Source organism: Nipponia nippon, unplaced genomic scaffold (genome assembly GCF_047370975.1).
Source record: "Nipponia nippon isolate SJK-2023a ecotype South Korea unplaced genomic scaffold, ASM4737097v1 scaffold_7, whole genome shotgun sequence".
Taxonomy (NCBI): domain Eukaryota; kingdom Metazoa; phylum Chordata; class Aves; order Pelecaniformes; family Threskiornithidae; genus Nipponia; species Nipponia nippon.
The window spans coordinates 22514790-22542212 of NW_028262391.1; the positions used below are offsets into that span (position 1 = coordinate 22514790).

General features: G+C 38.2%; 1 protein-coding gene across 4 annotated transcripts in view; it reads left to right on the forward strand.

Moving 5' to 3' along the window:
• SLC25A36 (solute carrier family 25 member 36) overlaps positions 1–27423 on the forward strand; it is a 64586-nt gene that overhangs the window by 14679 nt on the left and 22484 nt on the right. For 2 of the 4 annotated variants that reach the window (XR_015700275.1, XR_015700274.1), the window contains exons 3-7: positions 783–860; positions 3180–3280; positions 10878–10944; positions 13568–13857; positions 14500–14813. Coding sequence is in view for 2 of the 4 variants with exons in the window: in XM_087738445.1 (XP_087594571.1) it covers positions 783–860; positions 3180–3280; positions 10878–10944; positions 13568–13857; positions 14500–14693 (730 nt within the window). In the remaining 2 variants the exon portion in view is untranslated. Of the gene's footprint in view, positions 1–782; positions 861–3179; positions 3281–10877; positions 10945–13567; positions 13858–14499; positions 18745–27423 lie in introns of those variants that run through there. The other 2 variants (XM_087738445.1, XM_087738444.1) reach the window with 1 other exon arrangement.

Below are 27423 nucleotides of genomic sequence, written 5' to 3' on the forward strand. Positions count from 1 at the left end.
TTTATGGGGATTGGGAAGGCAGGACTTTGTATCTGAAAGGCTGCTTTCCTCTAACTTGTAACAATACACTGAGTTACATGTCAGAAGTCTTGTACAATCAAACCAGGATAGCACATGCAAGCCATGTTGAGGTTTCTGTCTTTTTGAGAAGAGTAGATAATAGATTGCAGAAGATGTCCCTGGCTGAGCATGATAAGCAGTAGAGCTGACATCTTCCTGAGCTGCTCTCAGAAGGCATATGACCTGCTGTAACTGAACGTTCATAAGTCTCTCTCCTCCCCTCTTCTCCTCTCTTGCCCTTCACCCCCTGTCCCTCCCACCCAAAAAAGTTCCCAAACATTGGGAGCTAAAGGGTGATGAAAGGAATGAAATGTAGAATAGAATCAAATATTTTTGTCTCCCAAACAATCTACAACCTACAGGAATGTGAAGATTTCCATGCTTAGTATTTTCTCCCTGATAAAAGGACGCTTTCTTTAACTTCCTAATGCCGGATAGCTCCATGTATGTATGTGTTCCTGTCTTTGAGGTAAGTTTGTATTGGCATCATATGGCTTTACTTCTGCATTTAGTTCCTGGATTTCTATGGCATGTCAAGCAATAATGGAATTTTATTTTATGCTGATTCTAGGAAATGACTAACTTTTGTGGTCAGCATTGCATCATCAGTTATTATGAAAGTTTTACGCAGTGTAAAGCTTAAAATGGTGTAGTTATGGTGGTCAGTATTTTCCTTAATTTTGATGTGAATGTTACAGTAGTGTCACTTTTTTGTTTTCTAGGATGATCTTGCAAAAGGAAGGTCCTCGTTCTCTGTTTAGAGGGCTGGGTCCTAATTTAGTAGGCGTTGCTCCTTCCAGGTAAATACAAACGTGTACAGTAAGTGAAATAATTTTGATGAAATTGAGGTTGCTGTGTGTTATTTAAGGGATTTAAGGTTGGTTTGTTTGAAGCAAGTTTTGCATCTGCAGTAAATACTTAATAGCAAATAACCTTTGGTTCCTGGAGTGATTTTGTTGCCCGAGGAACTGAGCCACTCATGTACTCCGCAGCTCCAGTCCTGCACCAACTGTCTCTGCATTTGCTATCCTATATGCTACTATAATAGTATTTACAATAGTGTACTATCGTACTATCCCTTATGCAGAGTTTTGTCCAGTTAAGAAGCAAAACGCTGAAGGAGTTGCACATGTAAACAAGAAGTTTGTCCCTTTGAAAATACAAAGGTAGATTTAGCTTTCAGTTAATCCTTCATCTTCAGAAGCAATTATGTGACTGTAGCCTGAAAACACTGGGTCTTTCATCCTGAATTTTGGTGAAGCACAGGCTACTGTCCCCCTTCCTGCAGCAGGAAGCCTGTTCTGAAACTTTAAAAAAGGGCAAGACGGGGTAGGATGACACACTTAACAGCTGTCCCAGAGGAAGCAGATCCAGCAGTGGGCTGGACTCCAAAGGGTACTGGGGCAGTGTCAGATAGTGCAGTGAACAAGGATGTAAATCTGATCTAATTGGCAGCAATATTGCTGCTGTCGATTGCTCTGCATCAGCACAAATACTCTAGCTACTCGGCTGGTGCTGGCGGTCACAGCAAGGTGCTGATTATGCCATTTTTTTAAGAAATTAGGAGTACCTGAGGTATTTTCTGATCACTAACTGAGCATCGCTGTTTGGAGAAGCTGAAGTAATTCCAGTAGCTTTCTTTGTTCTTGACACCTGTGGGGTATCAGCACTTTCCAATCTAAAGAGCCTGTACTTTTGTTTGATAGTCCAGTCTGGTCTGAATGTTCAACAATGATACTACTTTTTTAACAGCAATTTTTATACAACAGTGGATTCCATTTTATAAGTGACTATCCACAATGAAAAATATCCTCAATTGCAAAAAGCTATTGCTTTTCAGTAAATTTTATGTTAAACTTCTAATTCCCTTCCCTTCTTCCCCCAGGCAAAATACTTAGCTTGTCCATCCATGTGTCCCCCCCCCCCCTTGCTAAAAATATCAACTTGATATAATGTGTGAAGTCTTACAAATAAGCACATCCTCATTCCCCTCCAGCTGACTCGGTCTTCATCCAGTACTTCATTTCAATTAAGCATTAGCTAAGTGGGTTTAACAGCAGCTCTTTGTTTAAATAAGCTGTAGGGAAGCATGTTTCATAACACATCCAGTATACTTAACTGAGTTCAGATTCCATTTTAGAAATTACACCCATGAAGCAAGCACTTTATCTTTTCTATAATAAAGAAAAACATGTTTGCACAGCTAATGAGGTTAATGTTCCATTCATGAAAACTTGCATGTTTATTTTTTCTCTCATAAAGGGGTGTCTAATTTTAAAAATCTGAGTTACAACCTTAAATGTTAGTTTTAGATGTGCTTAAAATAAGTTATTTAGCTTTAATGAGTGAAAACTAATGAGTGAAAGGCATTTTTCATAATATATTGCATTGGCATTCTGACTTTTATGTCTAGCTTTGTTTTGATACCAGCTCAGACTTGAACGTAGTACAGGTTTACAAATTTTTTTGTAGTGTATTCAGAGAAAAAAAATCTGTCTATTCTAGATACAGAATTAAAGAAACAAAATGCAGATCCCAACTTCACAGCTGTTCTAACATTTAAAATATAAATATTTATAGCTACAAGTTATAAAGTATAACCACAAGTTATCAATATTTACATCTTAAATGCTAGAATGATATTATAAATATTCAGTGTGCTGTTTGATTTTAAAAAAACCTGCTACATACTTGCTAGTTCTCTTGAAATTGTTATGCTATTGAAATGAGTTTAGGTCCATTAGAACAAATTTGATCTGTTATTAAAGAGATGCAGAATACTGTAACTTCTGTTCTCAGTTCAGCAGTGTTTTGCTTCCCTGGCTAAACTTCCTAGTGTCACAAAAATCACTGCTATATTTCTAATTATCTATGCTTCCCCTCGCTAATTGTTAATTGCAGCTGTTGTGGAAGAAGAAGTTGTAGAGTATGATAATTTTTTTTTCCTTTTTCATTCCTAGAATAGTCCTACTACTTTGTAAGAGTTATTCCTTGAATAGTTTTTTACTGAGGAAGTGACTTGAACCAAGTTCATCTTGAGTTAGTGAAGTTAATGGCACTGCTCTTAAGGATATTGACACCTAAAACGTAACATAACTTTGATTTTGTTCTAATTTTAGAGCGATATATTTTGCTGCTTACTCAAACTGCAAGGAAAAGCTGAACAATATTTTCAATCCAGATTCTACCCAGGTACACATGATTTCAGCTGGTGTGGCAGGTAAGGATATGTAACTTTTTAGCTTCATTCTAGAATCATATCTACAAATGAGAGGTGGCAATAAATGTGGAAAAAACCCAAAACAAAACAGAAAATGTTCAGTGATTGAATGATCTCTTTTTGTAGTGGTTACCTTCTTTGGCCTCTCATTAAACAAGCTATCTGGAGAATATATGTATGAAACTTTGCACTTAGTATTAATGAAGATCTTTAACTGTGTGTGTGAATAGTTTTTTCTAAGAAAACATGCATGCTTGCTTTTATAAATCTGTGAAATGTAAAATGAAAACTTTCAAAACAGTAACTTTTCGCTCTGCAAGCTATAAACAACCTTGTTTGCACTGAACTCTGGTTTAATGCTTCTTAATCTGTTTTTTTACCATCACTTTCCATTACAGCTTTGTATATCTGACTTATTTTTGTCTTTCTGAAATATGCCTGCAGATACTTGTATAAATTATATGTAACACTCTCTCCTCCTTTGTTCAAATACCAGTCTCTATGAAGTTTGCTCTATCACTAAAGTGACATAGAAGAGCAGATTGTCATAGTTTTCATATGTTATCATCTCTGGAAATAAGTTCCTATTTTATATCTGCAAAGCAACTTTGGTATATTTTAGCAGCTACCAATATTTGATGTTTGATTTGTATGTTCTGTGCTTTGGGATCCTTAACAAGGGGAGTTAAAGGCAACTGAGCTGAATTATCGTCATGGACCTGTGCTGGGGAAATCAAAACTTGGGTGGGCAACACTTTACCTATTGTTGCCTGTGTCTTTCCTACACAAAAATAAATTTTCTAAAGTTTTTTTTCCTTTATAGACCATAGACACTTCACAGATGAATTCTGACAATTTTATGGTAGCCTGTCGAAATTTCTAATTCCTGTCAAATTTTACAAGCAGTGTATCTAATGTGGTAATAGCAATCTGGAATGGACTGCCAAAGGTGATGTCAGAATAATGAATAGGATTAGTTTTCTATTTAATACTTGCTAATAATCTGATAGAAAGAAATTATTATATAGCACTGAAAATTTAAGTGACATGAGCTTTGTACTTAACACACTAATGCTCATCTCTAGCACATGGGAAATGCGATGGCAGTTCTTAGTCTTCTTAGAGATGTAAGGAGAGCCATTTATGTCTTAAATGGGCAAAATAAGGTGCTCAGGTGATGCAGTATTTTTTTATCACCTGGAAGTGTGTGCTTTGTAGGTGAACCGCATGGGGAATGGGATGGAAGGGGGACTTCATGAAAAGTTCATCCTAATCAGTTAATTGCTCCAACAAAAATGAATTGTCTTCAGCCCTTTGTCAAGGGGATAAAACATGTCTTTAAATTGGGGGTGGAGGGGTGGAGAGCATGGGTAATAGAAACAAGTCTATCCTCAAGTGAAGACAACTTGTGTAACTCATGCAGTGCTGCAAATGAAGGTTCCGAGTGTTCCTTATCTTTGGAAGTTACTGCCCTCATTCTGTAATGAAAAGAACATTTATGCAGGTGTGCTGTAGTGACTTTTCCCAAGTGCTTGCAGACACAGACTGTAGTTTGTCAAGGAGTTCTGTATCTGCTTATTAACTTGCTTCCTTTCCAGAAGGTTAGTATTATTTGTACTTACGACTGCAGGAGACTGGGGTGAATGTATTTGAGCCTTAACTGCTGTTTGCCTTTTTTGTATTTGTATACAAGTTTTAATATTGAACAACTTTTGTGGCTGTTATCTTTCTCACACTTACCTAGTTCTGCAGTTGTATTTCTAAACCATATAGCCCATGAAGCTGAATGCCCAGTGCAGATTGACACTACAGGTCACAACTTTCTTTCTCTTGAAATGTCTTGGCACTGTATACTACAGACATTCTCTGGAAGACCTTTAAAAGAAGGCTCTTCGACAAACAATTTCTCGATACTCAGTACTTGGCAGTATTCTGATTTATATGAAAAGGACTGTAGTTAAAATGAACAGTGCTTTCTTGGGAACATGCTAACCTTGTTTTTGTAATTCTAATATATTTCAGAAAATGCACTTAAACCAGCTATTAACAGTTTTACCTGCAAGGTTTGTATTGCTATATGATGCAAATCAACTTAAGGAGAATGGCAAAATAACAGGCACAAGATCAAATGTGAACTCTTAATTGGTTGACTTAAACAGGTTAACACAGAAGATCACCGTAATATTTGCTTTGGAACTTAAGATTTCAAAAATGGCAAGGTGGATAAACACTTCCAGTAATTAGCAAAAAATAATCAGTATTGGTTTTTTCTTTTGCAGCTGCCATTGGTTTCAGTAAGGAATTGAGTAACTCAGTCTTAAATGAGGGGGGGGATTGTTTGGATATGACCTTTCTGTTACATAAAGGCTTCTAATACCTAATGAGCATGAAGTGGTGTTTGCACTTACAAAGCTTTTCCTGTAGGTTGCAAAATACAATAATGATGCAAAAATACAATTTAAAAAAAAAAAAACCTGTAACTTACTGTTCAATGAAAGTACTGTAAGTACTGAACTCTAGTCAACTTTAAATACTGTTTGCTTGTATCCTATGTTAATACGTAAGTATGTCAGGCTAGACTGATGTCATTGTTAAATAAGGATTATTTTATGCACATGACATTTTTGGGAGTGAGAAGCTGAGATATGGTATTTTAAGCATTTTTGATTTTAGGCCTGATTCTTCCTTCTCAAGATAAAACATTTTTTTTTATTTTATTAAGATTCTTTTAGTAAGTTTGTTTTATCCCAAGGAGGATGAATTATGCTACATATTAGTAACTGATGCCTTATGCAATTAGAAATTAATGTTTTTCCCTTGCTGTGTGCTAGCTTCCAGCATATAATTCACGTCACCTTCATACCTAAAATATCGGTGTATTGACATGAAGAAGTACTCGGCAGTCTTTTTTGCTTACTACTTGACATACCACATGGTTCCCTTTTTGCAAACTTGGACGGTGAATATATTTGAAGCATACTACAAGAATGAGAGCATTTGCTTGTGTGAAGATAGTTTATCTCTGTACATTTCAAAGTTAGGCTAAATTCTCAGATTCACTATAAACTGTGCCTTCTCATTGCACTTACTCAACCTCTTTTGCCACAGAGAATAAAAACTGTAGAGAACTGAATGAGATACCTGATTTCTATATGGCTTCCTGATTTGCCTTTTTAATGATTCATAGCCTCATTCAGCCAACACGGTTGCAAATCTGCTGCAAAACTACTTTGCCTTGTATGCTGTTGCTGTTTTTTCTAGAACTCTACTGGCAAACCAACCCAAATGTAGAGATTTTTTTTTAATTAAAAAAAAATTGGGACCACTTTTACTTACAGAGATACCATACTTCTGTAACTTTTTAGTAGTATGTACACAGTTACTTACTACCAAATAAAATGCATATTTAGTTCATTGATTACTGATACTAGAAAGTTTGATTTCATAAGGCATCTATCTTGCTTTTTCAGTCCTAAGGCAAGGCTAGCTTTTTTGAATGATATTTGGGAGGGAGTGGGGAAGGAGGAGGGTTCACTTGTGAATTTGATACATAGGTAAGTATTTGAAGATATAAAATTGAACTGCTGCAAATGAGCAGAAGTTTCAGTACTCAGTGCATTTTACACAACTATTTTAATATCTGTGGCCTGTTCTGATTATTTTTCTTTCTTTTTTTCCTAAACTTTTACCTGAAAACAGTTAGATCTCACAATAACTAATTCACAAATCCTTCCAATGGGATTCAATTTGTACACATGTGTCTGATGAGGTCACTGCTTGTTGTTATGATACAGAAAAGCCTGTGTCTATTTTAGGCATTTACTGTACATTTCTCCCGTGAAAAGAGTGAGATCGTGTCATCTCATGCTCCCCATCCGCAGGTCACTTCCTGCAGAAATATGGACTAACTTAAACCTCGTGAGTACTGAACTGAGCGTCTCTTGCAGCCTCTAGTGTAAGAACCACACATTGGGTTTGTAATATCTATTACATAAACAAAATAAGGGGAATTCACTTTCATTATCTTGAACTCAGATGATGTGCATTGTGCAAAGACATCACTTCTCCTTAACTCTGTTAAGAGTTATTTTTTTTTCTGTGCAGTTCAGGGAAAGGTGGAAAATACCTTTCACTGATAGCTGCTACTTTACTTAGCTCTGGCTAATTGAAAGTCCCTACTGGGTTAAACAAGGCCTTTTGTTTTTTTTCAGTGTCCCAGAGCTGCCTTTAAAATGCTGCAGCTGATACTCTGTGTTGTCACATTATTTCAAGGACCTCTTTTCTTTTTCCTTTTTAATATGTATATGATCTCCTTTCTGTCTCTTTCTGTTTTCTCTCTCGGTTTATTTTTATTTTACTACTTTGGATTTTTAATTCAGCATTCCATATTCACATGCGTCTGTATCAATTACATTGGCTTATAGATTAAAAAAAACCCTAACCTTTGAAATATGATGCATAATAGGAATACCTGGGATCTTACCTGTCAGTAGCTGGTATAGCTGAAAAAGTAGACTGAGATAATTCTTTCCATCTGAAACTGGGATACAATTTCATAGAAGAAAATAAAACATAGAAAAGTACAGGAATTTCTGCTATTGCCAAATTGATCTACACTTCTAATGAATCTGGAGTCTTCCTTGAGGATACAACACATTGATAAGCATTGTAAAGCATTGTAACGTTCACTGAGACTTCTAGAAAGAAAAAAAAGGAAACAATTGATAGAGCTTCATAGTAGTTGTTGAAAGCCCCCCACATTTTTTTTTTTAACAAGTACTTTTGTTACAGTTTTTCTCTATTTAAAAAGAAAAGCTTATCTTATCAAAGATCCCAAATGGTATGTTTCATGTTTTGGAGTGCTTTCCTTGGCGTCAGCATCACTCAACTCTTAATTTATTTTTCTTCTTCCACTAACTGTATTTACTACATTACCTGTAAGAATTGAGCTGTAGTTGTTTCATCTTGAAACCTGAGTTATTGAAGGCTCTTTGATTTGAAAGCTTTGGTTCGAACTGTCACGCAATTTAGGCTTATGACAGCCCTAGGGGGAAAAAAATTGGCTATGCTGCTTAAGCATCCAATCCTACTGTTAGGGATGCTATGCTTAAATAATGTTTAGAGCAACCCCAGGAGTGCAAGTTCGGACAGAATAGGCTGCGTCCTGTGCTAACCACCCTGCACTGGCAGTTTCCAATATGCTCTTCCCATCCTGCCTAGAAGCATCAGGCTGCTGCTGTGGGTGAATACAGTCACTCCTGCCACTCACACGCTGCCTCTGATCTCACCTACGTGTTTCCTGTTCCAGATTTAGGATGTACAGAGACTGGTTTTTTGGGTTGAATAGGAAGGAGAAAGGGCTGAGCAGATAATGCTGTAACATACAGTCTAGCAGTAACAAAATTCCAAAGTATGCAATTTAAATAGGAATGCAAGAGATTTTTTTGGTCTTGTTCACTTGTAATTAAGAACTAGGAGAGACTTAAGAACTAATTTTGTTTGTTAGAGAGAAGTCTTTCCTGGAAAATGTGTTGGTAGGGGAAGTTAGTAATTTTTCCCCACCTTATTTCAAAGCCTTTGTTGCAGTCCTGTGCATTCCTAGAGCCCTTCACTGCACTATAGATATGGAAAGCTGCTGATTTGAAGTAAAAGAAAATTAAAGCTTTCTTAGTGCTAATATAAAGAAATAAAAAAATGCAAGAACAATGTTTCCTTTCAGTTTAGTTCAACCCAGGGTCAAGTGCTGTTGGAATCAGTGGAGTTTCTATGGCATTAAGTGACAGGTCAGAAGGGCTCTGGCTAGTTGAACTACAGAACCTTTTTTGCAGATGTGGTATGTTTTAAAAACATCCCATGCCTTGTTATGAGTTATGGCAAAGTAGTTCTCTGATGCTTTGAGTTTTTACATATTTACCTACACGAAATGCAGATGTAAAACACTTTTAGCCTGTTTCGCTTGATTCACTTGATTTCACTGCATCATATGGAGGGCTATATATGTACCTAGACATAGAAAAAAAAATGAGTAGTGTATCATGAAAAAGCAACCACCCCAGACCTATATTATCTATCACAGGAAGTTATTTCAGAGGTTTGAGTCAGTTTAAAAATCTATTTAATCAAAAGATTAAACTGAAATCTCTAATGTGGTTTTGCTGTTTTGGCACAGAAATATAGCTAAATCTTAGTAGCTGCTAAACCTTGTAGTTTGTCCTTAGAACTGTAACTGAAAATCATAATGACCTATTTAAGATTTGGGGGTGGGGATAGAACAAACCTTAAAACAGTTAAGATCCCCTGGCATTTCTCTGAGTATTGCAGTCATTTGTGTGCAATGTAAACCTAGATTGTGATTGAACAGAAGTAACATGTATGCAAGCAGTTCTGCTAAATATATATATGTAAGCTGTTAATGATCTCCATAAACAAGCTTATCAATAGCCTGTTCGTTGTATAAGTATTGTGCACCAGATATGCACTGAACAAGGTAACTCTGTCGCTTTCCCACAACGCCAGTCCATTCCCTTGCAGGAGGGCAGCATGTCTTTGTAGTGATATACAAGTGATGTGTGTCACTTAGAAAGCAAGTGTCTAAATTTATCATCTCTTGCCTGGCCATGTTCCAGCTCTTCCCTTTTCCTCTTTTCTCCTGCAGACATGACACCTCATTAATGGTGCATGTGTGGTATTACAACTCTAGATGGTTTTTTATTTTACTTTTTTTTTTCAGAGCTGCCTTTCACTCTGCTCTTTTTCTCTCCACAGTTGTGCAGAAGTAAGAGTGATTCTTACTTCTTTTCTTTATTTTTTTTTAATTTGTTTCCTTTTCTCTTTCTTCCTTTTCTTTTTCCTTAGTGGACTGAAAATCGAAGCTTTAACCCTTAGCCCTTATGCAAGCCCGAGTAGTTGCTGTCTGTCTGGATAGTTAGAAGTCATACTCTTTACTTTAACAATTTAAACACTCATATGCTTGTAAAAGTATTCCTAGACCAACCAACAATCTCTGCTTTGAATACTAAATAAAACATTAGCACTCAAATTTAACTGCTCTTTATAGTTCAGTATTAAAAGGTCTCTTAACTTACAGTAATACATGCCTTTTAACTGCACCAAAAGTAGTATTTATTCAGTCTGCATGCTTTTAAACTCGGATTGTATTTCAGGTAGCAAATTAAATTGACACAATGTTTTATACCATCTCAAATTGTTATAGCTGTATCTGCAATGCATTCTTATTGACATGTTTGCCAAATTGGCTAATATTAGTCTAGCTAGCTTTGCTGTTCTATGGTGTCAAAACAGGGTTGGTATGATTAGGTAAGCAGAGAAATGTACACAATTGGGCTTATTTTATAGGGGGCGTCTTTTGTTAAGAATCAAACTTACTCAATGTTAATGTAAAATTAAAAAATAAGCTAAATGTTTATTGGCTGTATGGATTCATAAAATATCAGTAAAGGGCTACAATGGGTACTTTCTAAAAATCAGTATAGTCCGAGTTTTTGCATCCAGTGTACCTTACTTTGTGCGTTTCGAACTTAGATGCAGTTGCTCTTGTGATACTATCACATCTAACTGTTCTTTTTAAATATTTTAGGTTTTACTGCGATCACAACAACTAATCCCATTTGGCTAGTAAAGACACGATTACAGCTTGATGCAAGGTATAGTGACAATGGGAAATCTTACTGCTGTGATAAGATTTCGTTTAAATGTTGTGAATCTGTTCTGCATCCCAAAATTGAACGATTCTTTAAATATCCAACATTTTGAATTAGAAAGTTGATGCTGATCTATCTACAAGTTACACTATCATTTTTCCCTATTTTAATATCTGTGTTCTGAGGCACACTTGAGGCCCTGTAGTAGACTGGCCTGCAGATTTGGAATGAATTACAAGGTTAACAGTCTCATTAAAATAATATTCTGCCAACTATATGCTTACATTTTCCTTCAGTAATACATTCTCTTTATTTTTAGCTGTTGAGCTAAACATTCCTGAAATAAGCATTTAAGTATTTTAGTAAAAGTTTAGAAAAATGCCTGAAATATCCTGGTTTCATTTTTTTATATGCAATGAGCCCTAGCCTATAAAAAGGGGAAGACTGCTTTCATGTATGGAAACACAGGAATTGTCCCAGTGCAGGATAGTCAATAGAAGTTGTTTGGACTTAATACAGAATCAATTACAGAAACTGTTTATTATTACAAAACTTGTAATGAAGTAGAATTTTATGCAAACAGGGAGGAAGAAAGACCTTTGTATTCCCATCTATTTAGAACTGTAGGGAGAGACTGATATGATGCAAGTGTCTCAGTGCAACTCTTGTTCATTTTATAGACTTTCTTACTGAAAACTTAGCATGCAATATAAAATTCTTTCTTCAGCCATCCTAAACACATTAATGAGCCACATATTCCTATTTTGGAGATCTGTTGGACTTTGTGTAGTAGAGTGCATATTAGCATTTTTCCTCTTAGCAGGCATATCGTCAGCTGCAAGGTGACCATAGTAAATATATCCCAGAATTAGTTTTACTGTGAAATTTTTTTGTAATGCCATTGTATGATTGAGGTGACAATTCCATGACTAATTCCAAGGGGTTTTTGGTGCTATGTGCAACCTGATGGCATCTTGTGCCTCTGCTTGTTTTTTACTGATCAAATTGCTTAAACTATAGGGCTTTAAGGAAATTAGGGAAAATTATGGATTTCTTGTGCACATTATTTCTGTACATTATATCAAGCACATTGTTCATGTGGGAGACCCAGAGAAGGATCTTCGGACTTTGTGTCGGACACTGCAATTACATGGGCTGGTCTAGCACATACTGCATTATCAGCTCTTCTAATTCTGTTGTTATTAGAGGCATAAAAACACTTGGCCTGTGGGATTATCCTGGCCTGATCTTGTTTCTATTGAAGGTCTTTTGTTTCTGTTGAAGTTCTTCTCAAAAATCCTTCTGATCCCAATAAGAGTTGGAGAAGGCATGTGTTTTGTTTCCAAAGTGAAATTGCTTTGGCCTTCAAGACAATGTTGTGCATCTTTCACATCAGAAGAACAAACTCTTACAGCAGTCTGTGTCAGTGCACCTGGGGACTGGGGTGCCCCTGGAGCTGCAGCTGTAGGTCCAGCTGCTCTTCTCACCAGTTGTTCTTTGACTCTTTCTTTTCTCTTGCCTGTCAGCAAATCAGTGCCAGTTCCCCAGTTCTCTGAAGCATCTGCCACCTAGCTTACACAAGATCTGATTCGCAGCTGTGTGCCCACTCCTCTTAATTGTGCTTGGTATCTTGTTTCATTGCTGTCTGATATTGCAGTTTCAAACCGTCAGGACTTAAATTCTGCCATCTAGTGATGCCTCATGTTGCTTCCATAATAGCTGCTGCCTCTGTCTGTCTTGCTTTGACAGTATCCATACGAGTTACTGTAACTTTTTACAAGGTCATTTGCTGTTTTATTCTGTGACTTGCTCACTCAGGAGACCTCTGCTGGCAGAATCCATATGCTTCAAGTGCCTGCGCTCGCTGCTGCAATGAAGGATATTTTATGCAGTGTTGTAATGGTTTTGCATAGCTGTGTACAGTATGCTAAGTATTTCAATATGCACAGCTCAATTCAGTAAGCAAGCTAAAAATGGGAATAAAATTTTTATTTACCAAATACTACTTGATACAGTCATGTTTAATGAGCATTTTCCTTGACATCAGCAGTGGCTTAGTTGAATCTAATAATAGCTACCTGTGTTGTATTGGTTGGTATGCTCCCTTTGGATATGCTAGTTGTTTGCCGATAGCTGTGATGCTGTGAGGCCTGCCGTTTGAACTCTTAGCCACTGTAATTACCATGCTATGGAGCTGTTTATTTGAGGCAAAATTTAGGGAAAATCCACTCTCATTGTGCAGAAGAAAATGGTCATTATTTTTTTCATGACTCACTGACATTGGCAGTTCACTTGGGAGTCTGTTTTCAAGCAATTTAGTCCTTTATTCCATAAGACTTGGGGAGGCCTAGAGCTGTTCAACTTGTCTACGTGATACTTTTTCTTTTAAGTCACCACACGAAGTTTGGCTTGGGTTCAGTGTAATGCTGTGTCTGTGTTTAGTGCTGAAGGCCTTTGAGACTTTCACTTTAAGTTCTGTGTGTTCTTAAATGTGTCTGAATTGGAGCCCCTGAGCATCAGTGTGAGATGTTTCCTAAGTCCTCATGTCACTCAAGCAAAACTGTTTAATTGTTTTCCAGTCTCAAGTTGCACCAGCTTGACATCTGTCTTGTTCTCTCCTTTTTAGGAATCGTGGAGAAAAGCGAATGAGTGCTTTTGAATGTGTCCAAAAAGTTTATCGATCAGATGGTATTAAAGGCTTTTACAGAGGAATGTCAGCATCCTACGCAGGCATATCTGAGACTGTTATTCATTTTGTTATTTATGAGAGCATTAAGAGAAAACTACTGGAGTATAAGACTGCTTCTGCTATGGACAATGAGGATGAATCAGCAAAAGAAGCTTCGGACTTTGTTGGCATGATGATGGCTGCTGCCACTTCCAAAACTTGTGCAACATCAATAGCGTATCCCCATGGTAAGTGGGGCATGTACAGCTAAGAGCCTGAATCAAATTGATCAAAGGGATTCATTTCAGTGATATTTGTAGCAGGCTTTGGCTCACTTGCTCAAGAACTATTTCTTTGTCTAAAGGTTTTCACGTCAGATTCAGCGAGTCAACATGAGTATAGTATTCAGAAATGGAAGTATTTTTAAGTGGATATCTAGCATTGCCTCTTTTTAGGCAATGTTTATTTTTCCAAAGGATTTGCCAGGGTATGGCCCAAAGTACTTAAGGAGAAGGTCCTTTTTCACTTGGAATGTCTCTATATACTCAGCAATTTCACATAATTTGCCAGCAAGTTCTTGTCCCACTTCTAGGAAAACAGGCTGTCTAGTTTCATTTTCAGTTGCACTTAATTTTCCTGCAAAATAGTTGTGTATACATTAAGTTTGTTAATGGATTGAGTGCTTCATTAGCGGCAGCTTCCAAGCTAAAACATAAGCTCAAACAACAGTCCTCTTCAAGATTTTAACTAAGCAAATGAACTTTCCTTGCTTAGTTAGATATCTAATACTGCCAAAAATTTAACTTGTTTTCCTCTTGCACATACTTGGTTTGCATCTCTGTTTGTCTGAAAAGTGGTGAACGTAACCACATGTGGTTTTCTTTGTACAGAGGTTGTACGAACAAGACTAAGAGAAGAGGGAACAAAATACAGATCTTTCTTCCAGACACTATCTTTGCTTGTGCGAGAAGAAGGGTATGGATCCCTCTACCGAGGTTTAACTACACATCTGATCAGACAGATTCCAAACACGGCTATCATGATGTCAACCTATGAAGTGGTAGTCTACTTGCTCGATGGATAGCAGCTTCCTAGAAGAAGGTGGAAGATTGAAAGACTGGAGTGGACCACTGAATGTCAATGCCAATGTGGTGGGCAAAAAGAAAGTTATATCAGGAACATGCAGCTATGGACAAAACAGAAGGTTGATTGTGGGCAACTATGAATAATTTTGCTGCCTTATTGTATGGTCTCTTGGCAATGTGGCAAATGGGAACTGCCCCTTAAGGAATGCCTTTATACATCTCTTAATTCAAAATTGTTACTTTCTTTTCATTTTCAGAGACCTGATGGGTGAGGGAGGGAGCGTAAAATATATTCTTGGGCAGCCTTATTCACTTCTCTTAGTGATTGCTCTCAACTACATCCTTTTTGTTCTGTTTTACTGCACAGTAACCTGTTGAAAGAGTGGGGAAGACAGTACTTTCATACCTTTCCATACCTGAAGCTTCCATTCAGTTGCTCTGAAGATTCATAAAGAGACTGAGGTAGTAGTCAGCGTGTAAAGTTTTCCATGTTACTACCTCAAGACAAAATATGGCGCAGGGACTCAGAGTTATTTCTTCACTACAAAAGGTGATACTTGGGTTTTGTTTTTTAAGTTTGAGCAGTGTTGTAGGTTAGTGAGAGAGGATCTGATGGTTGAACTCTTCAGGTTATCAGTCTGTTAATGTTGGTGTATGTGGATTTCTAGTTCTGCATTGTCCTTTTTCTTTTCTGGAGCTTTCCTTCCTGAAGTAAGAGAGACCTATGAAACGTTCTATATCATCAGTTTTCCTTGCCAACTTGTCAGCTTACTCACAGTTAAGGAAGAACTAACTTGCTGAATGCTACTTCATAGCCTTTTTAAGGGTTCGTAATGTGATCTCAACTAGTTCAGCCTACCATTTGTGAAGACAGGATTCACTCAAATAGTTTCGTACTACCTAAGAACAAGCTGTATTACTCTAAAATGTCTGGCAAATCCTGACTTGGATTACCAGTATATATCTGGGAGTGCCGGGGGAGAACACATATTGTCATGGCTAAGGTGACCAGAAAGCAGAAAACAGTTGAAGTTGTGGTAGATCTTTTCAGTGCAGACAGCCTCTGTGCAGAATGATGGAGAAAGTTGTGATTGAGATTTTCTTGTAAGCATTCCCCTTGAGAATTGCTGAATCACTTCTTCCAACTTGAGCCTGTGTACTGAGCTGCAGCTGGCAGTATAACCTTGTCCGCCAAATTGTCTGAGTATTCAGGCATTGTTTTTGTTCTATAAGCCAATTGCAAAACAATGTGTTGCATTCAGCAGTGAGGCTTATCTGGTTTATTCTGTCATAATTTACAGTATTTTCCAAAACCATACAGCTGGAGCATCAAAATCAGAAGCTTAATGTTACAAGAACTTATACAGCTTTCCAAACACTTATCTTTCATCTGCACCTTAAGCATTTCTCAGTCTGCATCCATGATCCTTACGAGGAAGATGATCATTATAAATTGGGGGCAATAGCTTTCTACATATAAATGCTGCTACACTGGTATGGACAGAACTGTCCTGTCAACTCTTCCAGTGTGGTACTTCAGTACTCTTAAACTCTGCATTGTGTGCAATGGCTTTATTTTATGAATGACTCCTTATGCACTTTGTGGCCTTCTTATGGCTTGTGACTTTTCTTCCTCTTACTGGTTATCTATAGTCAAACTGTTCAAAACATGCAGTTTGGTTTTAAACAAACCATGTGGTTTGATTTCCGTGTAAGCTGTGCAGGATAAAACATTTTATGCTGTAGATCCATAGCATCTCTGTTGCAGCGGTTCTGTAGGCTGTATGGAAAAGCTCAAAGCTTACAGAACAATCAGTCTGGGTTTTTCTCATTTGCTCTCCTTTATTTTGACCCTTGTCCTGTTCTCCACACAGTGTCAAAGTATTAGGCGTGCTTCATGTAATTCTCTGTACTAATTGCTCATCCTTCTAAAAGCCACCTATAGTATTTACAGTGACCTTGCAGTGGAGGCTCATCTGTATTGACTTCCTTCTCCTTGGAAAATGTTACCTTACCTTTTTAAAGACACATAGTGCGGTCTCTGATGTGACCAAAGGTGAACTTGATGGTTTCAAAGAAGCAAGGGGAGTGCTTAAACATGTGTTCTAAAGTGGGCTTTTTCTAGTGATGTCTCTAGGAAAAGTGTGCAGTATTCATGACTCTGACGTAAGTCTTGCTGTGGTGCCATTGTACAGACAACTCAATTAAGTGCAGGAATAGCTACTTACTGTGATCTTTGTTCTGTAGAAAGTGTATTACTCTTCAGGCTATCCAGATTATTCAGTCATAGCCAAAATTTAAATTGGCAAAGACAATATTCAGCTTTGGACTTCATGAGTACAATTAACATTTGGATTAGCCTAGGCTTTGTGAGAGTTACTCTCCTCTGTTTATTGGATACGTTCTCCCTTGGCTACATGTTCATCTGCCATTAATTCACTGGGTACCATGTGTGTGCCTTGTCTGGGTGAGAACAGACCCCCTGGAGTTCCTAAGTAGAAAATGTTAACAAGGACAATTGCATAAGGGAGACAACAGCTAAAAATAGACAATTGGGTTATTATTCCACCTTTTTAATGGGTGTTTAAGCAATGTTTTAAACTTCAGGGGTGATCTTTTTTTTTGGCTTGCTTTACATAACAAAACATAAACCCAAAGTTTCTTGGGATTTTTTTGTTATTTTTAAACTACCAGTACATACAAAGTTACCTCTGAAATATTTCCCAAAGATCTTTAAGTTATTTATATAGTTTTCTTCATATTTATTATAAAACCTCAAAGGGAATAAGAAGATGCTTCATTCAGTAATATCCTTAACTACAGAAGTGAAAGGAGTGCACTTAAATTTTCTTGTAACTTAGATGGTCACCTTGATCTATATTTCAATGTAGTGTATGTCACACTTTTATGTGCTAGAGGCAACGGCCTTGGATGTCTGAAAAACTCTCAGTAATTAATTAGTTTCCTCATATTTCCCTTGCCTAGATGAAACTTAAATGTTTTTGCAAGCTGGTAATTTTGACTCAGCAACCAGTCAGATCTGGGAAACGCTGGGAGACTGCAGTTTCCTGAACCAGTCAGAAGATGGCACTGGAGCATGCGTTCCTCAGAGGGAAAAGGGGCTCCTCTGCCAGGGCCTGGCTAGCTCCATGTGTTACAGTGCACTGATTGCCACTGAGTGTCTGTGGCATATTGGGAGGATGTAGCAAGGCTGGCCTGAGTTTGGAAAGCCATAAAGAGATAGATTTCGGTGAATGCAGTCACATTTCACAGCCCCTCTATTACCCATTCGGTCCCTGTAGCGCCATGTGAAAACAGGTGAGTTTTGTGTTGCAGAGGGCTGAGCCCAGCCTTCAGACTGACTGAGATCTGCTGTTTCTGTCTGCATTTCTGATCTGCTAGCCTATGTTGTTTTAAGTAGGTTTACACTAGGGATTTATGGAGTTTTTTGGTTGTTTTAATTGTAACTGAAACATCAACCTGTCCACTTGTATATTGATATTGCATCTGTCTAGTTCCCTGTTTACATAATGCACTCCATATATTTCCTTTCCGATTGAGATGTTTGTTAATGACAGTTTCTGCTATTCTGGTTTTTTCTTATAATGACATTTGTAACATTCCTCAGACTGTAGCATTTTAAAAGAATGCTTCCAGAGACAAAAGATTGGAGAGCCTTTATAAATGTTGCTTCCTGTTTAAACTGTTTAAATTCAGAAAACAAGCTGTACACTGAAGTGTGCCTAGGTAAATGTACTACTTTTTTCAACTTTCTGTCTGTTAAGACTCAGTTATGTAAGTTTTCAGTTCTATTTAAGAAAGTCTGCCTACCCTGCATATGTGAACATAATTATGCCCTCAGTCATAGCTAAACGCTCACAAATGACAGTTTGAGAATACTTCAGTGCTCATGTGAGGTTTGCTATTATTCTTGCATACATGTAGTTGGCTGTAAACTATGTGCTTTTACTCTGTATTTATATAGTTAACTTTTTTGTTTGGATTGCTTTAAACTTCAAAGCAAATTAAAATGATGTGCTTCTATTCAAATGTTGCCTTCTGTGCTAAACTGTACACTATTTTTAACCTTTTAATTTTTTTATTCTTGATCTATGAGTGCCTGGACAGGTGTGATTAAAAATGAGCAATTCATTAGGACATCCCAGCGAATCATTTTATCTTGTGCCATTTTATAGTAGCTGAAAATAATGTATCTGTATTGTACCTATAACATATTCTTTTTGGAGGGGTTCATGGATGACTTAAACTAGTTGGATGTGTTCTTGCGTTTGGATTTGAATACTGTTACCTCTGCAGAACTAAGTGTTACTGTCTGTCAAGTGAGATTCAGTAACTAGTGATCAGAAAAGTTGTGTCCATGTAAAGTGCCAGCTAGCAAAAACTGCTGCAGACAAAAATGAAGGGCAGTAATTCCTTAAAATGTTCAGAATTAATTGCACGTGGATAACCAAGTCCTTGAATCTGAAACATTATTAGATATCGTTTCTCTTAACAGTAGATGTTTGATCTGAAGTCTGTCCTCAGAACTTCTCAGAAATCATTCTGCAAATGTATGTGTAGGTTTTATTTGGTGATGATTGTGTGCTGCGTTTTTTCCCCCTCAGTATGTGTTCTGGAACTGAATCCTTGGCAGCCTTTAATATGGAGCCAGGCTTGATGTCTCTGATTTGGTTCTTTCAGCTATTCAGAACTGTTCAAAACTTGCATTAAAACAGCACATCTGTGATAACTTTTTTCCTTTTCTTTCAGTGGGTGTTAATGTGAGTCGACCTACCTTGCTCTGCTTCTAAGACCTTCTAGCTTCTGGGTCAGCCAGGCTTAGAGGTGATCAGTCTTCTGTACAGGCAACCAGTGAGCTTATCCCTGACACATCTGCAATTATGCCTCTAAGTGGCATAATTGTAATTGTCTGTAATTGATCTTTCCCTTTAAGTCTCCGAAAGAGGCAGATTGGCAGGGCAGAGCACAGGTTAAGTGTTTGGGGATGTTTTGACATTGGTGCTGCTTTACAACCCCTTCTGCTGGAGGTATTATATTAAGCTTGTCCTGGACAAAAAGCATATATGTAAAATGAGGATATATTTAAAGTCCTAATTGAGTTATGGCTTGGCATTAATGCAGTAGTGCAGTCTGAGTTAGATGCAGCCTAAAAGCATGTGAGGTTTAGCAACAATCTCTTTCACAAAAGAAAGCCCTTGAATTTGATAAGGCACTTAACACTAAAATAAAAAGGTACTTCCGAAGACATACTCCTCTCATCTTCTACGCGCTGTTGCCAGCCAGTGTGCTTTGTGCTTACTCGGAACATCATTATCTTCTTGCCCAGCTTCTGTCAAAGGCAGGAAATGCCAGGACAGGAATCTAGTTCTCATGAGCAAATTGATGCAAATAAAACGGTGTGTTTCACTGTGGAAGATATATTGGAGAGGAGGAGCTTCTGTTTTTGTAGATGGAATATTTCAAGGGATGCTCTTAAGACTGGTTTCACTAATGCAAAGATACTTGTTAGTGGTAAAATTGTGTGAAGTTAACTAGAAGCTTTCAAAGACAAGCTCCAGATGGTGAAACTTACTGCTAATTCTGGGTAGATTTCTACCCAAGGGAGTGTTTCCTCTCTTAACAGGGGCTGTTTAGAAGTTGGTAGCTTTTCCTAATCCTGCTCCTGCAGCAGACACTTGGGTTGGGACTGAGGATGTAAACGTTGAAATTATTGTGTCTGGACTGTAAGCAAAATTCAGAGCAGTCTGTTCTGAGACTTGATCATCCATCCAAAATTCTGAAAACCAGGTATGCAATGAGCAAGTGTGGCAGAAAATATCTTAAGGATTCTGTTAATTTAGGACTGTCACTATATAATTAGAGACTAGATAACACAGTACCAGTATTTAAAAGGGAAAACAATTAAATGAGGAAACTACAGGCTCATGTGTCTGTAGCAAGCAGAGCTCTTAAGTATATTGCTCTTCTGCAAAGTATGTTATAGACATACAGGTAATGGGACAGTAAGGAAGAATTGATGATGTTAAAATAAGCTGATGATTATTTGTGATCCATCTATATTTTAGATGAAGTAAATGCAGGAGATCCAATCCATATGTTTTTTGTGGAACTATCTGATGTGGAGTGACAAAGAAAATCTCTAGATTATTCCGACATGGGTAAGATCTTCGCTAAAAAGAAAGTGTTTTGTAATGGGAACTGTTGGATTGGTGGTGAATACTACAAGTACTTGATGACCTCTGAAGAAGACTTGCAAGAATTGGTCTTGGGATTGTATTTATTATGTCTGTCAGTGGTTTTGGTAGAAAGACTTGGGCTACACTGGTGTGATTTGTGGATGACCAAGTTGAAACAATTGGCAGTACACTAAGTTTTGAATGTGATTTTTTTTTCTTAAAAAAAAAGATTGCTATGACCAGCAAAGTAAGATTAAATAACAGTGCAAAATGCATATTCAATCACTTACAAAATACAAATGAGAATTTTTGCTATAGGCCAGGAGTGTCACTTCCTCAGTTGGAAAGGAAAGAAGACAGACTCCAGGTATATGTTCAACAATGACTGCTGTTACTCACCTATTAAAAAAAAATAAAAAAAAAAATACAGTTCCAGGGTGCTAAAGGGAAGCATGTATATAGAATTCTTGGTCTGACCTAACTTGGGGTACATGCAGAGCTCTAGTTCATCACAGCTATAAAAAAAGACAAGGTTATAAAAAACGATCAGGGAAAGCAGTGAGTATCCTGTCAGAGCATAAAACTGTAGCTTAACCTGATACAATCTGGAAAGGGATACGGTGGTTTTACATAAAAAAACTCAGAAGGATAAGTGCTGTGGGAGAAAATATTGTTATAAGACCTGCTGCTACAAAATGAAGAACTATTTACTAGCTGTTGTTATATCTAGTCTGAATGTAAGAAAGCTTTTATTGATCAATGCAAAACAGTCTTAAATAGTAGTGAGAGCAGGAAGGAAGGCATTTCAGAGTGCCTGAACAGCCTGTGAAAGGGATGCGTGAGCTGGCGACCTGCGATAGCACAGACCTAAATGATCTCTACCATGTGTTTAATAAGGATTATGCTCTCTGTTTATGATGGAGTTAATTGCCCTGTGCTTGTAGGGTGCATGTGGCTTCTTTGAAGAGGATTTATAGAAAAGGTGAACTAGGGTTCTTCTTATTTTCTTCCCCGCCCCCTGCCTTCTCCCTTAGAATCAACCAGTCCCAAGAACTTGTCTTTCAACATTCTCCTTGATACATTGATCTTTAAGCAGTTTATCACTTTAACTGAATAATATTATATATTTCATTGCTGATCTGAATTTTTCCAAGTCTTGTATGACTTACTGCTTTTCTGCAAGTGTTATATTTTTGTCAGTCTGAGGAATGACACTGTTGTTTGCTAAGATCATAGAATCATTAAGGTTGGAAAAGACCCTTAAGATCATCAACTCCAACTGTTAACCTATCACTGCCAAGTCCACCACTAAACCATGTCCTCGAGCACCATGTCTACCCGTCTTTTAAATACCTCCAGGGATGGAGACTCAACCATTTCCCTGGGCAGCCTGTTCCAATGCCTGACTACCCTTTTGGTGAAAAAGTTTTTCCTAATATCCAACCTAAACCTCCCCTGGTGCAGCTTGAGGCCGTTTCCTCTTGTCCTATCGCTTGTTACTTGGTAGAAGAGACCGACCCCCACCTCTCTACCACCTCCTTTCAGGTAGTTGTAGAGAGCAATAAGGTCTCCCCTCAGCCTCCTCTTCTCCAGGCTAAACAACCCCAGTTCCCTCAGCTGCTCCTCATAAGACTTGTTCTCTAGACCCTTCACCAACTTCGTTGCCCTCCTCTGGACACGCTCCAGCACCTCGATGTCCTTCTTGTAGCGAGGGGCCCAAAACTGAACACAGTACTCAAGGTGCGGCCTCACCAGTGCCGAGTACAGGGGCACTATCACCTCCCTGGTCCTCCTGGCCACACTATTCCTGATACAAGCCAGGATGCCATTGGCCACCTGGGCACACTGCTGGCTCATGTTCAGGTGGTTGTCAACCAACACCCCTAGGTCTTTTTCTGCCAGTCAACCAACACCCCCCTTTTCTGGGGGGTGAGTGGAGGTGTTGTGAATGTTTCAAGGGAACTTGTTGGTGAGAAGCTGCCTTTTCCAAGTTACAGGTTAAGAATTTCTCTGGAAAGCATAAAAATCTGGAAGTTACTTTGACACATATGAGTTAGAGCAAGAATAAGTAGTGTCCTTGCTGTAACAAGAACAAACATGTAAAAATAGACCAGAAGGAATGAGAAGGCAATGTGATTGGTTTTATTTTTATTTTTATTTTCATGATGTAGATGTATAACGGTATTTTTAAAACAATGGAAAAAGTGGTCCCCTTTGCCTGCCATTCCCACCTAAGGGAATAAAGCTCTCCAAATACAGCTTTGCAGAATTTTTATCCCAATTTAGCTGTGCCAGATTCTTCCACTGAGAAGGTAGTAGTATGAATACTTTTCAGGGCCACATCTGGCTTTGTGCTGTCTCTAGCTCCTCAACAGCATCTCCAGCAGAATGTCCAATAGAAATGTTTCCGTGGACTCTGATTGCCCTCTTCTAAAGAGAAGAGGCCAGTTCTCATAGGACTGTTCAATATTCACTCAGGGTAGACTTTGGCTAAAATGAGTGTCAGTGAGAGCCTTGTGGATACAGATACTAAAGGGAGAGCATACCTTTTGAGAGCAAATTCTCCCCTATTTCTCTAGTTTATCCTTTGGATAGAAAAAGGAAGTGAATGCTGAAAAAGTAACATCTCTGTTCTTACTAAGAAACCCCAGTAAGTGTGAATCTCTTCCCAGAGATGGGACATTCTGCAAGGAATTCTGTGGGAAGTCACAATGGATTTCCCTAGGCATTCCCTATTTTCAGCCATATGCAGGAGCAAGATCATCTGGGGAAGAAATTGAGGTTTCCTTTCTCATCTTCTGGAAATAGCTAAAGACATGTGTCCCATGTATCCTGTTGTTACTCCTTTTACTGTCCACAAATATTGTTCCCTACAGGAAATAACGATGTGCAAATAACTTTTTTCCTCTGGCTGCTAAAGGCAGGCAAGCAGAATTTGTTTCTAAGGTGGTAAATTTTCATGATAGTTCTCAGGTGCTTCCATGCTGTCATTCCTTGAGGTATTTGTTTCCCTTCTGTCTCTTCTGAAATGTAGCTATCAGAAGTTTACAGAGTTTATATTATCTTGCTCTGCCACTACAAATGTTTCCTGGCCTTCGTGGTGATTGAATGACTTGCAAGTTGCTTTGGGGAGCTCCAGCTGGATTCGTTCTGGATATGTTAAAAGACTTGGGAATATGGTTTGAATTACTTGAAACAAGAATGATCTATTATCATTCACACATTTTCCTAAGAGACTAGTTGAGGGAAAATACTGAAAAATGACAACCATCCGGCTATGCTTGTAGGGTGGTCCAATATTATTCCCTAATTCATTCAGGCAATAGACAAAGATTTAAAGTGCTTTCTTTGCAATACTAAAAAAAAAAAAAAAAAAAACAAACAACACAAAACCAGTATAAGAAAATATTGACCTTTCCCTGTTAAAGAGAAGAATATCTGCCCTAGTCCCTAACTGTTATAAACCGAGGGGACTATTGCCAAAACTTTATAGCTTGGATGTAAATGGAATATTACCTCTTGAGCAACAGCAGTGTAGAGCTGTTAAAACCACACACACTGAAATGCCTTAACCACACAGGGGTGAACCAGTCTGAGCTTGCAGGTTCCCATAGCTCAGTTCAGCCAGAACTATACTTACTTCCCATCACCTTCTTTCCCAGGGTAAAAATTTGTTTTCTTATGGCAGGGATACTGGAGTGGTCCTCAGACAGGATGGGATATTTCCGTGGGACAGCATTCTGATAATTCTCAGGATCTGAGCTTTTTACTTGGGCTGTTGCTTATCTCACCCTTCCCCCCTCCCTGAAAAGGTGTGCAGAATTAATTTGGGAGGGGTGGGATTTTTAGAGATGGCAGACATGAAAGGACATTGAAAGATAAGTAAGAAAGTATGAGGGTTTTGGCTTACTGGAAAAGACCAAAAGACATAACCACTCCCCTTCCCAAATATCTCAAGAAAGACAAATCTCTGAGAAACTCAGAGCTTTATTCCTCCCTAGCTATGAAAGACACCTCTCATTACTCACATGGAGAGTGGCAGTATCTGCTAAGCTTCCCATTCCTTCCTAAAGTTGAAATAACATCGGGATTCAGTACTGTAAATCCCTTCCTATAGAAGGATATGGGCAAAGAGACAGTATCTGGAGAAAACAGAAATAACATCGGGATTCAGTACTGTAAATCCCTTCCTATAGAAGGATACGGGCAAAGAGACAGTATCTGGAGAAAACAGGGAGTTATGTTTTCAAACTGCTTATTTGAGTCCCTGGGAAGAATGAGGCTCTGAACTGAAATCAGTATTCAGTGTTACGTACCACATACATCTTTCTTAATTATATCAAATCATTCTAGTTTACGTGTTCTGGGGAACATAAGTAGAGGAACTTTCCTAACATCTGATTTCTCCTCAGCCTTGTGTCTAAACACAGCTTTGGAGGGAGGTGGAATAAAGGTGCAGCAATTTCTAGGCCTTTTTGTGCACTCAGTGTCGCCCCTCTTTGCTGAAGCCAGATATAAAAGTAAGTTGGAGAAGGGGGTGGGTTTAAACTGTTAACAAGGAACAAAGAAACTGCCTGGCTCTCCTCCTGATTTGACTTTGCAGCTATTTACTAGATGCTTATTTCCTTGTGTGTGGTTGTACAGTTTTTCTGTAAGTTGCAGACTTCTGGTGTTAAAAGGGGTAATGGATGGAGAAAGCAAGTTTAGCTGACTAAGTACATCAGTTTTTCTACAAGAAAACTAAAGTCAGCATTGTGAAAAAAGCTTCTATAACAGTGACATCTACAAACATCCTGAGCTGACAGACTAAACAGCATTCTTGTGACTGAGCAAGAAGGCCAGTAGTTTCTGCTAAAGGTAGGGTAAGAGAGGAATGTCAGCAGAGTGACCCTGAAAAAAATGAGGTGCTCTATATGTAAGAGAAGGCTGAATGATTTTCATACTGAACCTGGCTAATTCACTCTCTTACATGAAATTAAGGCCAAGACAAAAGGAAAAAAAAAAAGGAGGTATTAGTAAGTGAACCTTTGCGTAAGGAAAAATGAACTATCTCTCAGCTCACTCTAGAGCAGGGAATAGTCTAACAGTAGTGTTCTCAAAATGGCTAATCATGACTAAGTAGGTTTAGTTGTGTGTTGTTTATTTGAAAGTCAAAGAGCAGATTGGCACTGAAATGAGAATATTGCTCTATGCAGTAGCCCCTAGCAGGTAGACCAGAGCTTTTTCACGCAGTATGTCAATATTAGCTGTCTGCTGGAGTATTTGGATGAAGGCATCACTGAATAGACTGATTAATGTTGCAGTTCTTGAGCTATGATGGATGATTGCATTCAGGCTTCAGTATGTACCAAACTTGCAGCATTTTGTTACCAACTTGGTGATACTGCAGCATAGCGTGATGATACAGCATTAAGTCCTCATGATATCACATCTCTTTTCTGGAAGACTGCAAATGAGAAACTTTAGAATCATAGAATAGTTTGGGTTGGAAGGGACCTTTAGAAGTCATCTAGTCCAACCCCCCTGCAATAAGCAGGGACATCTTCAACTCAGTCAGGTCGCTCAGAGCCCCATCCAACCTGACCTTGAATGTTTCCAGGGATGGGGCATCTACAGCCTCTCTGGGCAATCTGTTCCAGTGTTTCACCACCCTCATTGTAAAAAATTTCCTCCTTATATCTAGTCTGAATCTACCCTCCTTTAGTTTAAAACCATTACCCCTTGTCTTATCACAACAGGCCCTGCTTTACTTCCACTTTTCTTCTCCTCATGTCTGAAGTTGCCTGTACTGTCTCAAAATGATAGATGAAAATGCAGCTTCTAATGGTGGATTTAAGAAGTATCCCTTATTCTTTCATTTTATATCAAAATGAAGAGTTTATTTAACTTAGCTTTATGTAATTTGCATGCCTAGGTTCCCTTGTACTTGATGGAACAAGGTGCAGAAGATGGAGGAGCCTTGCCTTGCTATTCTGATACCCTTGGAAAGAGCTTGTTTCTCAAAGGAGCCTGTCAGCCCTAAGTAACTTCAAAGCTGGAGAGCTTCCTTTGTAGTATAAGCATTGAAGCTGAGGTATTTCCAGGCATTACACACCAGAGAGAAGATAGTTATGCAAAAGCATAGGCCTTTGTAGTTGATGGATTTCAGATGGCTAAATGCCCAGTGCTGTAACCAAAGCTGAAACTTTACTGACAAACACCTTTGTGAAAAGTCTTATGTACTCTACAAGTTGTTGCTGTCAGCACATCATTCAACATGAGTAGAAAGTACACAATAGTATAGTTGTGCAAACAGAGAGATACCTCCTTATGATGCAGCACGGGTAAAATCTACAGTTAACCCCTCTTCTACTTAATCTAAAAAATTAGGGATTGAAGAGGACCTATCTGGACACTTGATGCTATAGACTAAAAAGGACTTTGGTGTATAAAGTGACACTTAGCCACTTATGTTTTGTCAAAGACCCCGTGCTGTTTCGTCTTGATGGTAGATGAACTGCAGAAATCCCCAAGCATTTTATTTTGCCAAACA